Source organism: Neoarius graeffei, chromosome 27 (genome assembly GCF_027579695.1).
Source record: "Neoarius graeffei isolate fNeoGra1 chromosome 27, fNeoGra1.pri, whole genome shotgun sequence".
NCBI classification, from domain to species: Eukaryota; Metazoa; Chordata; class Actinopteri; order Siluriformes; family Ariidae; genus Neoarius; species Neoarius graeffei.
This window is the reverse complement of record NC_083595.1, coordinates 842,216-859,713: the sequence shown is the minus strand read 5'-3', so window position 1 is coordinate 859,713 and position 17,498 is coordinate 842,216. Positions and strand designations below refer to the sequence as shown.

Here is a 17,498-nt window from a genome sequence, read left to right as displayed (position 1 = left end):
CTTTGAGGATCTCCTCAATCCCACCGTCATGTCTTCCACTGAGGAGACTGAGGCTGATGACTCAGAGGTGGACTCGTCCATTACCCAAGCCGAAGTCACTGAGGTGGTTTGCAAGCTCCTCGGTGGCAAGGCACCGGGGGTGGATGAGATCCGCCCTGAGTATCTCAAGTCTCTGGATGTTGTGGGGCTGTCTTGGTTGACACGCCTCTGCAACATCGCGTGGCGGTCAGGGACAGTGCCTCTGGAGTGGCAGACTGGGGTGGTGGTCCCTCTTTTTAAGAAAGGGGACCGGAGAGTGTGCCCCAATTATAGGGGAATCACACTTCTCAGCCTCCCAGGGAAGGTTTACTCCAGGGTACTGGAGAGGAGAATTCGACCAATAGTCGAACCTCGGATCCAGGAGGAACAATGCGGTTTTCGTCCTGGTCGCGGAACACTGGACCAGCTCTATACCCTTCATAGGGTGCTCGAGGGTTCATGGGAGTTTGCCCAACCAGTCCACATGTGCTTTGTGGATCTGGAGAAGGCATTCGACCGTGTCCCCCGTAGTATTCTGTGGGGGGTGCTTCGGGAGTATGGGGTTCGGGGCTCTTTGCTAAGGGCTGTCCGGTCCCTGTACGAACGGAGCAGGAGTCTGGTTCGCATTGCCGGCAGTAAGTCAGACCTGTTCCCAGTGCATGTTGGACTCCGGCAGGGCTGCCCTTTGTCACCGGTTCTGTTCATAATTTTTATGGACAGAATTTCTAGGCGCAGCCAGGGGCCAGAAGGAATCCTGTTTGGGAACCACAGGATTTCATCTCTGCTTTTTGCGGATGATGTTGTCCTGTTGGCTTCTTCAAACCAGGACCTTCAGCATGCACTGGGGCGGTTTGCAGTCGAGTGTGAAGCGGCTGGGATGAGAATCAGCACCTCCAAGTCCGAGGCCATGGTTCTCGACCGGAAAAGGGTGGCTTGCCCTCTCCAGGTTGGTGGAGAAGTTCTGCCTCAAGTGGAGGAGTTTAAGTATCTCGGGATCTTGTTCACGAGTGAGGGAAGGATGGAGCGTGAGATCGACAGACGGATCGGTGCAGCCTCCGCAGTGATGCGGTCGCTTTACCGGTCCGTTGTGGTGAAGAAGGAGCTGAGCCAAAAGGCGAAGCTCTCAATTTACCGGTCGATCTACGTTCCGACTCTCACCTATGGTCATGAGCTTTGGGTAATGACCGAAAGGACAAGATCGCGGATACAAGCGGCCGAAATGAGTTTCCTTCGCAGGGTGGCTGGGCGCTCCCTTAGAGATAGGGTGAGAAGCACAGTCACTCGGGAGGAGCTCGGAGTAGAGCCGCTGCTGCTCCACATCGAGAGGAATCAGCTGAGGTGGCTCGGGCATCTTTTTCGGATGCCTCCTGGACGCCTCCCTGGGGAGGTGTTCCAGGCATGTCCCCCCGGGAGGAGGCCCCGGGGAAGACCCAGGACACGCTGGAGGGACTATGTCTCTCGGCTGGCCTGGGAACGCCTCGGTGTTCTTCCCGAGGAGCTGGCCGAGGTGTCTGGGGAAAGGGAAGTTTGGGCTTCCCTGCTTAGACTGCTGCCTCCGCGACCCGGTCCCGGATAAAGCGGAAGAAGACGAGACGTTCTTGTGATCATTTTGACCCCACGGGGTGAGATCTTGCGTGGAGCCCCAGATCGAGGGAGATTATCAGTGGTCTTGTATGTCTTCCATTTTCTAATAATTGCTCCCACAGTTGATTTCTTCACACCAAGCTGCTTACCTATTGCAGATTCAGTCTTCCCAGCCTGGTGCAGGTCTACAATTTTGTTTCTGGTGTCCTTTGACAGCTATTTGGTCTTGGCCATAGTGGAGTTTGGAGTGTGACTGAGGTTGTGGACAGGTGTCTTTTATACTGATAACGAGTTCAAACAGGTGCCATTAATACAGGTAACGAGTGGAGGACAAAGGAGCCTCGTAAAGAAGTTACAGGTCTGTGAGAGCCAGAAATCTTGCTTGTTTGTAGGTGACCAAATGCTTATTTTACCGAGGAATTTACCAATTAATTCATTAAAAATCCTACAATGTGATTTCCTGGATTCTCCCCCCCCCCATTCTGTCTCTCATAGTTGAAGTGTACCTATGATGAAAATTACAGGCCTCTCTCATCTTTTTAAGTGGGAGAACTTGCACAATTGGTGGCTGACTAAATACTTTTTTGTCCCACTGTATTGATTTTGTGTAAAAAAAAAAAATGTAAATGTGGTATTTTTCTACAGGTATACAGGAGCATGCAGTGTGAAGAATACATTGATGCCAAAAGAGAGACACATGTGAATTGGATGAGGTGAGCAGTACACCAGCTGTTGGGTCATTTTAGTGATTTGATTTTACAGCTCCTCATTTGTTGGAAGAACTTTATCTTCATGTCATTGATATCTCCACCATGCTTTCTCCAAGTCTGTAACTCTGATCTGATTTTTCACCTTTTTCTGAAACGTTGCCTCACTCTTTTAGGTATGTGAATTGTGCCCGTAATGAAGAAGAACAGAATCTTGTGGCATTTGAATATCAAGGGGGAATTCTGTATCGTTGCTGTCAATCGATTAACCCTGGACAGGAGCTCTTGGTGTGGTATGAAGAGGAGTACACCAAAGAACTCAGTCCTGCACCTACAGGAACAACCACACAGCAAGGTGTTACTTTTGTCTAACAGGTTATAGAGGTTATTTTCTGCATCATTTCATGACATTTCTGAGCCTACCAGTGTTTCTGGGATGAAAGCTGTTGTACAATGCAGTCTGCAATATTTAGAGCATTTCCCAGAGACCTCATTTTAGCCTGTTCCACCAACCAGGTAGGTCTTCTTGATCATGTGACCGTGACCAACCAGAGAGGGTGAAGTCTATCAGCTTCCTTTGAGACACGTGAAGTCCGCCCACTGCATATCTTGCTATTGCGAAACTGACTACAGTGGTGCTTGAAAGTTTGTGAACCCTTTAGAATTTTCTATATTTCTGCATAAATATGACCTAAAACATGATCAGATTTTCACCCAAGTCCTAAAAGTAGATAAAGAGAACCCAGTTAAACAAATGAGACAAAAATATTACACTTGGTCATTTATTTATTGAGGAAAATGATCCAATATTACATATCTAAGTGGCAAAAATATGTGAACCTTTGCTTTCAGTATCTGGTGTGACCCCCTTGTGCAGCAATAACTGTAACTAAACATTTCCGGTAACTGTTGATCAGTCCTGCACACTGGCTTGGAGGAATTTTAGCCCATTCCTCTGTACAGAACAGCTTCAACTCTGGGATGTTGGTGGGTTTCCTCACATGAACTGCTCGCTTCAGGTCCTTCCACAACATTTTGATTGGATTAAGGTCAGGACTTTGACTTGGCCATTCCAAAACATTAACTTTATTCTTCTTTAACCATTCTTTGGTAGAACGACTTGTGTGCTTAGGGTCGTTGTCTTGCTGCATGACCCACCTTCTCTTGAGATTCAGTTCATGGACAGATGTCCTGACATTTTCCTTTAGAGTTCACTGGTATAATTCAGAATTCATTGTTCCATCAATGATGGCAAGCCGTCCTGGCCCAGATGCATCAAAACAGGCCCAAACCATGATACTACCACCACCATGTTTCACAGATGGGATAAGGTTCTTATGCTGGAATGCAATGCCTTTCTTTCTCCAAACATAACGCTTCTCATTTAAACCAAAAAGTTCTATTTTGGTCTCATCCATCCACAAAACATTTTTCCAATAGCTTTCTGGCTTGTCCACATGATCTTTAGCAAACTGCAGATGAGCAGCAATGTTCTTTTTGGAGAGCAGTGGCTTTCTCCTTGCAGCCCTACCATGGACACCATTGTTGTTCAGTGTTCTACTGATGGTGGACTCATGAACAGTAACATTAGCCGATGTGAGAGAGGCCTTCAGTTGCTTAGAAGTTACCCTGGGGTCCTTTGTGACTTCGCCAACTATTACATGCCTTGCTCTTGAAGTGATCTCTGTTGGTTGACCACTCCTGGGGAGGGTAACAATGGTCTTGAATTTCCTCTACTTGTACACAATCTGTCTGACTGTGGATTGGTGGAGTCCAAACTCTTTAGAGACGGTTTTGTAACCTTTTCCAGCCTGATGAGCATCAACACCGCTTTTTCTGAGTTCCTCAGAAACCTCCTTTGTTCATGCCATGGTACACTTCCACAAATGTGTTGTGAAGATCAGACTTTGATAGATCCCTGTTCTTTAAATAAAACAGGGTGCCCACTCACACCTGATTGTCATCCCATTGATTGAAAACACCTGACTCTAATTTCACCTTCAAATTAACTGCTAATCCTAGAGGTTCACATACTTTTGCCACTCAGATATGTAATTTTGGATCACTTTCCTCAATAAATAAATGACCAAGTATTATAATGTTGTCTCATTTGTTTAACTGGGTTCTCTTTATCTACTTTTAGGAGTTGTGTGAAAATCTGATGATGTTTTAGGTCATATTTATGCAGAAATATAGAAAATTCTAAAGGGTTCACAAACTTTCAAGCACTACTGTATATAGTAAACCACAAGATATTGTTGTAGTTTTATTCATCATGCCCAGTTTAACCAGAAGTAGCGTAAAATGCATGCCCTGTGGATCCCGAGTGGCACAGCAGAAAAGTGTTGTCCCCGTCATCCTCCCCATCATCCAGATATTGCCACTTTCAAATCCTGATGACGCCACAATCATCTGTGGTTGGGAGCTCAAGAGATCAAAATTGTCTGGGCTCTCTGGGAGGGAGAGATGGCATGCTCTCTCTTCTCTGCCCTGTCAGTTACACTGGCCAGTCATGGGTGTGTGAGAGCACATTTAATAGTAAGTAAGTGGATTGGGCTTTCGTCCGAGTGTGCTTTGCAGCCCCCTGACATTGTATGAGTAAAACGTGGTCAACTGGTATTTCTTGTCTTGGAGGAAGCACATGATAGCCCTTCCTGACTGGCAGCTGTTATGTGATACTGGGGAGGAGTCTGATGGGTGGGAATTGGCCATGGCTAAATTAGGGAGAAAATTGGGGAGAAATCGGGGGGGGGGGGGGAATGCCCTGTCACAGTAAACACATAATATAGGATAATGTCAGACCTCCCCATATTACAGAAACACTGGGGAGGGGGGCGGCATTATAATACCTTCAGTGCAATATAACCAGCTGGCTGGAAAGAAGTTAGTTGAACACACACATGCAGTGTGTCTGAACCAAATGAAGTTGTTAATTGGATAATGCAGATGTCAGTCAAACCCATCAACCATGATAAAAATCAATTGCAACACATTTGCTTTATTTCAGGAGCATATGTGATGGTTATATTATCAAGCAATTTAACAAGCAATAACAATTTTAGTATTTTTATGGAATTCAATAATTCCGCCAGAGTCATACCATGGAGAACTTATCTTTTTAATTATGTTAAATTTTAGCTCTTTAAAGTGCATATCACGGGTAAATTCAGGAGCAAGATCAATGGAATTCTCCTATTTTATATTAAACTTTGGTCAAATATCTATAACATTCTGCATTCTGTGAAATTTTGTTACCTTGCGCAATACCAGAAAAATTCAGTTGAAATCAAGCCATTTGAGGCGAATCGGTCCACCTCTTGAAAAACTTGGCATTTGAATTTCCCGCCAAACACTGATTTTCGTGATGTCGCGTGCGGACCGCCTCCCTCTGAATCCTACGTCAGCGCTGGTTTGTTTCTGAGAAAATGACCTGGTGGTTTTATGCAAATTTCTTCAACGTTATCACGTAATTATTAAAATGGTTAACAGATGTATCGTAGGAGGGTGTAGCAACACCAATCATGATGGTATTAGTACTCATCGTTTCCCACAAGACTGGACAAAGAGAGAAATGGGAGCGCTTGGTCTACACAGGCTGTGCACTGAAACCATGCAAGCTCTCACAGCCTGCTGGCGCTTCCGCAGGTGACGTCACGAATCTCACTCCAGACTCCCTTGGGATTTTTCCAGACACGTTTTATTTTATTTTTTTCTGCTGTTGACAGATGGTCTTGTGCAAAATTACACCTCTGGATGAGTGTGTAAAGGGACATAATTTTCATATATAAAAAAATAAATAAATAAATTGGTCCAGGATATGCACTTTAAACTTTTGCAGCTGAAGAACTTCAACATGTTAAGGAACAAATAGTGTCTGATGAATTAACGAACAATTAAACACATGGAGGTTTGGTTGCTTTATTACTACAAATCACACCGTGGCATTCTTCAAATACTGCAGTAAGGAAATTCCTACTGCTGCAGACCTACTTGAATGCCATCTGAACCGATGCAATGTGTCCCCCTTTTTTTTTTTTTTATACGCCTACATTTAAATTAAATGACTATTGTTATATGTCTTAATTTATGGATGTTGGCTTGCTTTCATCAATTACATTAATATGAATCATGGGGCTTCACAAAATCCCACAAAACTTAATTTCATGAAATTAGTGTGTAATTGAAATTAATAAGTGTTTTTAAACTTGACAACCTAATCCATATAAAAAATCCAGATAGAAAATACATATTTGCTTGTGTAAATGCTACTAGAAACTATTTGCAAATAAATCTATCCATATCCAGTTTGATAAATAAGGCCCATTTTTGGATCTTTCAGAACCTTGAATGTGAGGGCTGAGTTTCCTTCTCAATCCTGGATGAGATGTAAATAAGGCTAGGCTTGCCATTACCTAGACTTGACATGATGTCCAACAGGAACCAACAACTCCCCTTTGGTCGCTCAGACCCATGGGGCTATGGCCAATGCTGTGCATAGCTGCTGTTCCAGGACCTTATTGAAACTCCCAGTATTCCAAGCTAGAGGCTGCTGTATCTTAGTCCGCAACCTTTTGTTTTTGTCTCAGTCTTAATTCATGTAGAATCTTGATTTTCAGTAAAGGCACTCCTTACATTGGGTTAGTGTTGGTATATTTTATAATCTTGTTGCATTTCATGTTCAATTTGTTATTTTTGTCCCTTCATTTCTCCAGAAATAAAGAACGCTCTGCTGCAAGTCTTTTCCTGCTCCACATGCCCTCGTTCCGATGCATCTCCAATTTACCTCGACAAGCATATCCAGAGATGCCACTATGAAGAGTACGTGAGATTGCGAGAATCAGGAGAGATTAAATATAAGCTTCAGATCCCCTCCAAATGCTGCAGTCGTCAACCAACATCAACTGATATTATCCATTCTGATACTTCCCATAATGATATACAGAAGGAACTTCACCACTGCTCAGATTGTGGAAAGAGTTTTAGTTATCAGAATGCACTCAAGACACACCAGCGCATTCACACAGGGGAAAAGCCGTATCACTGCTCACAGTGTGGGAAAAGTTTTACTCGTCAGAGTCATCTCCAAACACACCAGCGCATTCACACAGGGGAAAAGCCGTATCACTGCTCACAGTGTGGGAAGAGTTTTACTCGTCAGAGTCATCTCCAACAACACCAGCGCATTCACACAGGAGAGAAGCCGTATCACTGCTCACAGTGTGGGAAGAGTTTTACTCAGCAGAGTGATCTCCGACGACACCAGCGGATTCACACAGGAGAGAAGCCGTTTCATTGCTCACAGTGTGGGAAGAGTTTTACTCATCAGAGTCATCTCCAAATACACCAGCGCATTCACACAGGAGAGAAGCCGTATCACTGCTCACAGTGTGGGAAGAGTTTTACTCATCAGAGTACTCTCCAAGCACACCAGCGCATTCACACAGGAGAGAAGCCATATCACTGCTCACAGTGTGGGAAGAGTTTTACTAGTCAGATTGATCTCCAACAACACCAGCACATTCACACAGGAGAGAAGCCGTTTCACTGCTCACAGTGTGGGAAGAGTTTTACTCAGCAAAGTAATCTCCAAACACACCAGCGCATTCACACAGGAGAGAAGCCGTTTCACTGCTCACAGTGTGGGAAGAGTTTTACTCAGCAGAGTAATCTCCAAACACACCAGCGCATTCACACAGGAGAGAAGCCGTATCACTGCTCACAGTGTGGGAAGAGTTTTACTCATCAGAGTCATCTCCAACGACACCAGCGCATTCACACAGGAGAGAAGCCGTATCACTGCTCACAGTGTGGGAAGAGTTTTACTCAGCAGAGTGCTCTTCAAACACACCAGCGCATTCACACAGGAGAGAAGCCGTATCACTGCTCACAGTGTGGGAAGAGTTTTACTCAGCAGAGTGATCTCCAAACACACCAGCGTATTCACACAGGAGAGAAGCCGTATCGCTGCTCACAGTGCGGGAAGAGTTTTACTCAGCAGAGTCATCTCCAAACACACCAGCGTATTCACACAGGATAGAAGCCGCATCACTGCTCACAGTGTGGGAAGACGTTTGCTTGTTTAGTTACTGTAGCGGTTCTCACGGAAGGGCGGAGCACAGAAGACGGCAGGACAGAGTTCAGGTTAATAATGCGTTTTTTTTATTGGCACACTTTCCAGTGAACAACTGACATATAACTGCAGACACACACACAACCAGCGTCTGGTTCGGGGAAGAGCTCCCTCTGCTCTCGCTCTCCCTCCTTAAGTACGGCGCGGTCACTGGGAAGACACACAAACACAGGTTAATTGACGTCAGGTGTAGTGATTCTGCCACTTACCTTCCCTGACTCCGCCCTCCTGTCACAGACCGGCGCTTGACCACGCCCCCGCTGCCACATACCCCCACTGCAGCCGACTCCCCCCCCCCCCCCCCCCCCTTGACGGGAGAGGAAGTCCGCCACCACCATCTGCGCCCCCGGCCTGTGGATCACCTTGAAGTTAAAGGGTTGGAGTGCCAGGTACCAACGGGTGATCCGCGCGTTGGCATCCTTCATGCGGTGGAGCCACTGGAGGGGAGTGGTGGTAACGGTGGGCGAGGACTGCCCACTTGATCGCTAAGCACTCTTTTTCAATGGTGCTGTAGCGCCCCTCACGCACCGACAGCTTCCTACTGATGTACAAGACTGGGCGGTCCTCCCCCCCACCTCCTGGGACAAAACAGCCCCCAGCCCTCTGTCCCATGCATCCGTCTGTAACATAAAGGGGAGAGAAAAGTCAGGGGAGTGTAAAAGTGGCCCCCCACACAGTGCAGCCTTTACCTCAGAGAAAGCCCGCTGGCATTGCTCCGTCCACTGGACCGGATCTGGTGCCCCCTTTTTAGTGAGATCAGTCAGCGGGCTGGTGACGTCCAAATAATTAGGTATAAACCTACGATAATAGCCAGCCAGCCCCAGGAACTGTCTCACCCCCTTTTTGGTCTTGGGCCTTGGGCAAGCCGCAATTGCTGCTGTCTTGTTAATTTGGGGACGCAAATTAACCTGCCCGTTGCCCACGTGGAAGCCCAGATATCGTACTTCCACCCGCCCAACGCACACTTCTTCGGGTTGGCTGTGAGATCCGCTCGCCTCATCGACCTAAGGATGGCCCTCAGATGTTGGAGGTGCCTCGGCCAGTCATTACTATAGACAATAATATCATCAAGGTATGCGGCCACATAGGTGGCGTGGGGGCGGAGGACCCTGTCCATCAGCCACTGAAACGTAGCGGGTGCCCCAAACAGCCCAAAAGGAATTGTGACAAATTGGTGTAAGCCGAACAGTGTGGAAAAGGCCGTTTTTTTCTCGGGATAGTGGAGTCAAGGGGATCTGCCAATAACCGTTTGTTAAATCCAGTGTCAAATAAAAGCGAGCCATGCCTCGTCGATCGAGCAACTCATCAATACGAGGCATTGGATACGCGTCGAATTTAGATACCGTGTTGACTTTTCTATAGCCCACACAGAACTGGACCGACCTGTCGGCCTTGGGTACCAAGACCACCTGGCTGCTCCAGTCACTGTGGGACTCCTCGACGATGCCCATTTCGAGCATGGCCTCAAGTTCCTCCCGAACCACCTTTTTCTTGTGTTCAGGTAGCCTGTAAGGGCGGCTACGCACTACCACCCCTGGGGGCGTCTCAATGTGGTGCTCTATGAGGTCGGTTCGGCTGGGCAGGGGCAAGAACACATCCGAAAACTCAGTCTGCAACTGGGCTACGTCTGCAAGTTGGGTCGGGGAGAGGTGGTCTCCACAGGGGACCGGAGAGGTGCGCGATGCCAATGCTCCATTTTGAACCTCCAGCCCTAGCTCCGCCTTCTCCGGAACCACTGACACCAATGCCACGGGGACCTCCTCATTCCAGAGTTTGAGTAGATTGAGGTGGTAAATCTGTAGCGCCCCACCCCTGTCCGTTCGCCTCACCTCATAGTCGACGTCCCCGACTCGCTGTGTGACCTCAAAGGGTCCTTGCCACTTGGCGATCAATTTGGAGCTCGATGTGGGCAACAGTACGATTACTTTATCTCCCGGTGCGAACTCCCTAAGGCACGTACCCTTGTTGTACAGGCGGGTTTGCCGTTCTTGGGCCTGCCGCAAATTCTCCTGGGTTAGCTGGGTGAGTGTGTAGAGTTTTGCATGCAGGTCCATAATGTATTGAATTTCATTTTTACTTTGTGAAGGTCCCTCCTCCCAATTTTCTCGCAGCACATCTAGAATGCCGCGCGTCTTACGCCCATATAATAATTAGACTGGGGAGAACCCCGTGGAGGCTTAGGGGACTTCTCGCACTGAAAACAACAAGGGCTCGAGCCACTTATCCCAATTACATGCGTCCTCACTTATGAATTTTTTAATTATATTATTGAGGGTGGCGGCACGGTGGTGTAGTGGTTAGCGCTGTCGCCTCACAGCAAGAAGGTCCTGGGTTCGAGCCCCGGGGCCGGCGAGGGCCTTTCTGTGTGGAGTTTGCATGTTCTCCCCGTGTCCGCGTGGGTTTCCTCCGGGTGCTCCGGTTTCCCCCACAGTCCAAAGACATGAAGGTTAGGTTAACTGGTGACTCTAAATTGACCGTAGGTGTGAATGTGAGTGTGAATGGTTGTCTGTGTCTATGTGTCAGCCCTGTGATGACCTGGCGACTTGTCCAGGGTGTACCCTGCCTTTCGCCCGTAGTTGGCTGGGATGGGCTCCAGCTTGCCTGCGACCCTGTAGAAGGATAAAGCGGCTAGAGATAATGAGATGAGATTATTGAGGGTGCGATTGAACTGTTCAACTAAACCGTCCGTTTGTGGGTGATACACGCTGGTGCGGATCGGCTTAATCCCTAATAACCCATACAGTTCGTTCAGTGTCCGTGACATAAACGTGGTGCCTTGATCAGTCAGAATCTCTTTCGGGATTCCAACTCGGGAGATGACGCGGAAGAGTGCCTCCGCAATACTGCGTGCTGAGATATTGCGGAGAGGCACTGCTTCCGGGTATCGCGTTGCATAGTCCACCAGAACTAATATAAAGCGGTACCCTCGTGTTGACTGATCTAATGGCCCGATGAGATCCATCCCAATTCTTTCGAACAGGGTCTCGATTAATGGTAGAGGGCGCAAAGGCACTTTTGGAATGGCCGCTGGATTTACTAACCGGCATTCATGGCACGCCGTACACCACCTCCAGATATCGCCGCGAATCCCCGGCCAATAGAATCGGGCCATTATTCGGGCTAGTGTCTTATCCTGCCCTAAGTGTCCAGCCATGTGATTAAAGTGAGCTGCTTGGAATACCAATTCCCGGCGGCTTTTTGGAATTAAAAGCTATGTGATTTGCTCTTTCGTCTGAGTGTCCTGCGTCACTCAGTATAATATATCTTTCATAATAGAAAAATAGGGGAAGGACAGGGTGGCATTCGGCGGGAGAGTTTGACCATTGATTACTCTCACTTGGTCAAACGCATGCCACAGAGTCTCGTCCCGCGACTGCTCTAACAGGAAATCTGCCAGGGATTCCCCGAGAGAGGGAGGAGGAGCCTGTGGCTCCTCACTCTTAGGCAGAGATGACGTAGACGGCTCTGTGACAGCTGCTCCCGCCAAGGCGACACCAGGACCTCCCCCTGCTGACCTATGGCAGGACCCACTCCTCACTAAATGACTCATCAACTCCCTGAATCCCGGCCAATCAGTCCCCAAAATTATCGAGTGGGTGAGGTGAGGATTAACCGCCGCCTTTCCTATAAATTTTTCCCCTTGGAAAAAAACGTGGACTGACACCAAAGGGTAGCTGTGAACATTCCCGTGCACACACAACACCTTCACCCCCTGTGCTCCCCCCAATGCTTCATCTTGCACCAGGCTTTGGTGAATTGAGGTATGATTACAACCAGAATCCACCAACGCCTGATATGTATCCCCTTGGATACTCACCGGTATGCGATACGCTCCGGCCCGATCGAGGGCGGCTTCTGGCACGTCGGGGATCTGAACCATCGCGCCCACCTCCATTACCGTGCACTGCTGTTGGAGGTGGCCCGGCTCCCCACAGCGCCAGCAAACCGGCCCGGGCTTCCTCTCCGCACCAGTGTTCTGGGGCTCACTCACCTGAGGGGGGGGAGAGACAGACACAGAAGGGAGAAATGGGAGGGCACCGCGGGTGCGGCGGGCCGGCTGGGGTGGCGCCAGCCCCCGCAGTGGGGGAATGGGGCAAGGACAGGACACAGGAGGAGAGAGAGGAGAGAAGAGGCTGTCTGCTGTCCTGCCGCCGGGACAGCCGCCAAATGGTCCTCCACCAGCTTGATGGCCTAATCCAGCGACGCCGGGGGTTGGCACTGGACCCACTCCGCGGTTCCTGCTGGCAAGCGTGCGATGAATTAATTCTTCCAGTACCACCTGGTCGACGATATCCTCGGCGTCGCAGTTGTCGGCCCTCAACCACCGCCAGCAGGTGTCCTGGAGATGCTGGCCAAACGCGAATGGCCGGCCGACTTCCTCCAAGGGCAAAGCGCGGAAGCGCTGACGCTGCTGCTCGGGGGTGCACCCCATACACTGGAGGACGGCCCGGCGAAGGTCCGCGTAGGCCAGCCTGCATTCGGCAGGGAGCTGTAGCGCAGCCAGCTGCGCCTCTCCCGTTAGCAGGGGGAGGAGGCGCGCCGCGCGCTGATCCATCGGCCACCCCGAGGTCTCCGCGACTTGCTCAAAGAGCGTGATGAATGCCTCGGGGTCGTCCTGCAGGCCCATCTTTGTCAGGGTGAGGGGGGACGGGCCCGCAGTGGGAGCGTTGGTAGACCCCGCCGACGCGAGGAGGTGCCGGAACGCCTGACGATCTTCTTGCTGGGCCAACACCAGGGCCTCGAACCACTGTTCCTGCTCCTTTCGGAGGGTGACTAGCGCCTGGTGCTGGCTTTGCTGGGCCGTGGCGAAGGCGTGGACCAGGTCAGCGAATGGGGAGGACTCCATGGGGCTGTTCGGCTTCTGCGCTCCAGATAATTCCCGGGTTTCAGCACCACTGTAGCGGTTCTCATGGAAGGGCGGAGCACAGAAGACGGCAGGACAGAGTTCAGGTTAATAATGCGTTTTGTTATTGTCACACTTTCCAGTGAACAACTGACATATAACTGCAGACACACACACAACCAGCGTCTGGTTCGGGGAAGAGCTCCCTCTGCTCTCGCTCTCCCTCCTTAAGTAGGGTGCAGTCACTGGGAAGACACACAAACACAGGTTAATTGACGTCAGGTGTAGTGATTCTGCCACTTACCTTCCCTGACTCCGCCCTCCTGTCACAGACCGGCGCTTGATCACGCCCCTGCTGCCACAGTTACATTTAAGACCTTCAAGTGCACTAACTCAGAGACACTGCATGATTTAAAGTTGTCAAATTAAATATGGTTGTTACAGTTTTGACTGAAAATGACCTGTACTTTGAACTTTATTGTTCATGTTACACTGGTCAACAATTTTTCAGAAGTTGTCTGCTTCAGAGATGAAGTTGAATATTATGAAATTTGGTGTGTTGAATTAGAAGTGACAGTTAATCAGCTAATTGGCTATGGTTTCCAAGATATTTAAGATTTTATATTTTATACTTATTTACATTGTATAGATGGTAATGTTTTAAATATAAATTGTAAAACTAGGTCTCTTCATGTGTTTATGGTCGGTTTACATGATATTTCACCTGATCTCTTTATGTAACACGAGAAAATCAGCAAAAAGTTTATATAAATAAAATGTATCATGAACCAAATTGCACAAAACAATTATGTATAAGTACTGAATAGGTTTCGTCCTTATTCTGTGTGCACGCAGTGGGTTTTTATTTATTTATTTATTGGCAGCTTGTCTCTTGTATTCATGAAATGGAGCATCTCTTTTCAAGCAAAGACTTGATCTCGAGTGCATAGCACTGTATGAATTTTTTTTTTTTTTGAGCTGATCTAAGACCAGTTTGTTCAGCAGAGTGAAGTCAGTTGATTTATGAATGCATCATCAGTGACTTCAAGGAATAACCTAATGTCATGTATGATGCAATACCGGCTTCAGATTGCATCATTCATTGTTTTGCCAAAAAAGTAAGTACTATCCAAAGCCACTCATAGATTTATTCATAGAGCCAATCTTGAAAACGAGCCAATGAACAATTTTAAGTTTCATTTTCGTTCTCAGCGATCCAGAATTAGGAAAGTTTGACTATATTTATTTCAGAAGCATTTTGGCTGTAGACCAGTGTTCTATGACTGTTTTAAAATCTGTAACCTTATAGTGATGTTTAAAATGAGACTGTTTTCTTTTGCTCTTAAGTAGTCATTAATTACCACCATACAAATAATGATTTAACTGTAACTCTTATCAGTGTAGTACTGCAGCATGAGACTAATTGTTCATGGAATTATTTCTGATCAGGATTTTAATGTTTAATGGAAATGTCGATCAAACCAAATGAGTACGGAGCACTTAAATGAAGCTCGTCCAACTATATGCATCCACCTCGTCTCACTGGTTGAGGAGAAGGCATCAAAGTTGTTTATAATAATCTAGGAATTGTACAAAAACCTGAACAAAAATTCAGTATGCTTGAAGTTCTTTATCCTAATGTATGTAGCTAAAAAAAAATCTACGCAGTTGATTCAACTAATTATTTACAGACCCGTGGTTTTAAATTCTGAATTTGTTTCTGAATTTGTGGAATTTCTCAAACCTGGTTGTATCTTTCGACAACAAATTAATTGTTAGAGACATTGTTCTGATCACCTGGAAGACTCTGAGAACAGCATCCGTGTCCATTCTAGATTCAGTAGGGGTGAGTCAGAATGTCATAGGACCTAACCCTATTTTTGTTCAGGTTTTTGTATGATTCCTAGTGGTCACACTCTCGATCTAGCACTTGCATTTGTATTAAATATAGAAAATATAGTCATACTTCCACAGTCTGATGCTCCCTTAGACCATTACCTCATCTTTTTTGAAATGTCTTACCAATAATATATGCACCCTGCACACCATCACATCAAAAGTACATTCACAGCAACTACTGCATAAAGTTTTATCAGTAGTTTCCCAGAGTTATCAACTATGATTGGATCCCCATTAGACCTCGCAGAACTTGATCAGACAACTGAATGCTTCGAGTCAACATTCTGCTTTACTTTAGATAATGTAGCTCCACTTAAAATATCTTTCGATTACGTTCATTATGTCTTATATTAAATATAGTTAGTTTTTGTTTTTTTCTTTTTTATCAGACATCTAATTTTTGGGTTTGTTTACCTGACATGTTTCGACGTACAACTTCCGTCTTCCTCAGAGTGTCACCGGATGTTATTGGTGACACATCTTTTATCAGCTGCAAGAAAAGGCACAACAGGAAAATTATGAGTCAGCTATAACAGATCATTGCAAAAGGGAAAATCACATTATGGACTGGGGGAATGCCAGAGTCATCCGCACAGAAGATAACAAACATCAGCGCTGGATCAGGGAGGCCATGGAGATCCGTAAGTGAAGCCCGAGGACCATCAACCGGGATGAGGGAGCATACATGCTCTCCCATACCTGGAGTGACATCTTGCAGGGGACGAACAGACAGTATAAGGCGTGACCGACCTGTCAAACCAGACAGGAAGGCCACGCCTTCAGAAACAGCAGCTGATAAAAGATGCATCACCAATAACATCCGGTGACACTCTGAGGAAGACGGAAGTTGTACGTCGAAACATGTCAGGTAAACAAACCCAAAAATTAGATGTCTGATAAAAAAGAAAAAAACAAAAAAAAAATCCACTTAAAATAATTCAGGAGGAAAAAAAAAAACTAGCACCTTGGTATAACAATCACACATGCACCTTAAAACATACAAAATACATGTAAAATTAGAAAATGGTGTCAAACAAAATTGATAGTATTCCAATTAGCATGGAATGAGAGCCACTGGAACTCCAGAGACAAGCTTCTAATGCTGTTTGTTCAATGTTTCTCTCCACCATAATAGAAGATAACAAAAATAATCTTAAATTTTTATGGAATACTTTTGCAAAATTAACTAGGAATAAGACCACCACAGAAACATGCAAACCTTCAATATGTAGTAGCGATGGCTTAATGAAGTTTTTTTTCAATGGCAAAATTGAAAATATCAGGCAAAAATATCAAACTATTAATTTGAAACTAGACAATTTGATAAGTATCCAAAACTATGACTATGAGCAATGGTTTGTGTTTTACACTCCTTAAAGAGACCAAACTAATTTCACTTATTCAATCAAAATCTTCAACTTGTGTACTTGTGGGGATTTTTTTCACCCCTTACCTATATGATTCTTTAAATAAATAACACCAGAAGCAAACAAACCTCTTTGAAAAACAATCAGTTATTCTTTTAGCAATGGCTATGTACCTAAATCCTTTTACCTAGCAGTTGTTAGACTCTTGATTAAAGAACCTACCTCAACCCTTGTCAGCTGTCCCATTATAGGCCAATATCAAACCTCCCTTTTATCTCCAAAATCCTAGAAAAAACTGTGGCATAACAGTTATGCTCATATCTACATGGGAATAACATCCATAAAAGGTATCAATCAGGATTTAGATCTCATCATAGCAGAGCCACAGCACTGGTTAAAGTAGTAAATGACCAACTAATGGCTCCTGATCAGGGGTGTGTCTCCTTGCTTGTGCTGCTTAACCTTAGTGCAGCTTTTGACACACCTGATCATTCCATTCTGCTGGATAGACAAGAAAATGTCATTGGAGGTAAAGGAATGGTCCTCTGCTGGCTCAGGTCTTATTTAACTGATCATTGTCAGTTTGTATACGTAAATGGTGACTTTGGTATGCATGCTAAAGTAAAGTTTGGTGTTCCAGAAGGTGCTATCTTTGGCCCACTCCCCAAAATAGGCTACCTCTGGTTAGGATTAGGGTAGGGTGAGGGTGAACGTTTTCCATTGCCACAGCAAAAGCTGATGCCTGCGTTCTGCACGGGCTGGTCCAAAGTCCATCTACTCTCTCACCCCCCCCCCCCCCCCCCCCAGCCCAGACACCACACTCCCGAGCAAACAATCTTTCTGTACCTTAATCTGGCTGTTGGTCGAAGGGGTTGGTGATCAGTCTGACGGTCCTCAACCAGGGTTCGGGAACGGGATGAGGGGAAGGTCTAGATCCAAGATTTGATTTT

General features: G+C 46.5%; 1 protein-coding gene across 1 annotated transcript in view; it reads left to right on the top strand.

Moving 5' to 3' along the window:
* Positions 1–13,909, top strand: part of LOC132874809 (zinc finger protein ZFP2-like) — a 59,553-nt gene extending 45,644 nt beyond the window's left edge. Inside the window, exons 5-7 of the mRNA XM_060911215.1 lie at positions 2,248–2,315; positions 2,486–2,664; positions 7,022–13,909. Coding sequence (XP_060767198.1) covers positions 2,248–2,315; positions 2,486–2,664; positions 7,022–8,346 — 1,572 coding nt within the window. The 3' untranslated portion in view covers positions 8,347–13,909. The remainder of the gene's footprint in view (positions 1–2,247; positions 2,316–2,485; positions 2,665–7,021) is intronic.
* The last annotated feature ends 3,589 nt before the right edge of the window (positions 13,910–17,498 follow it).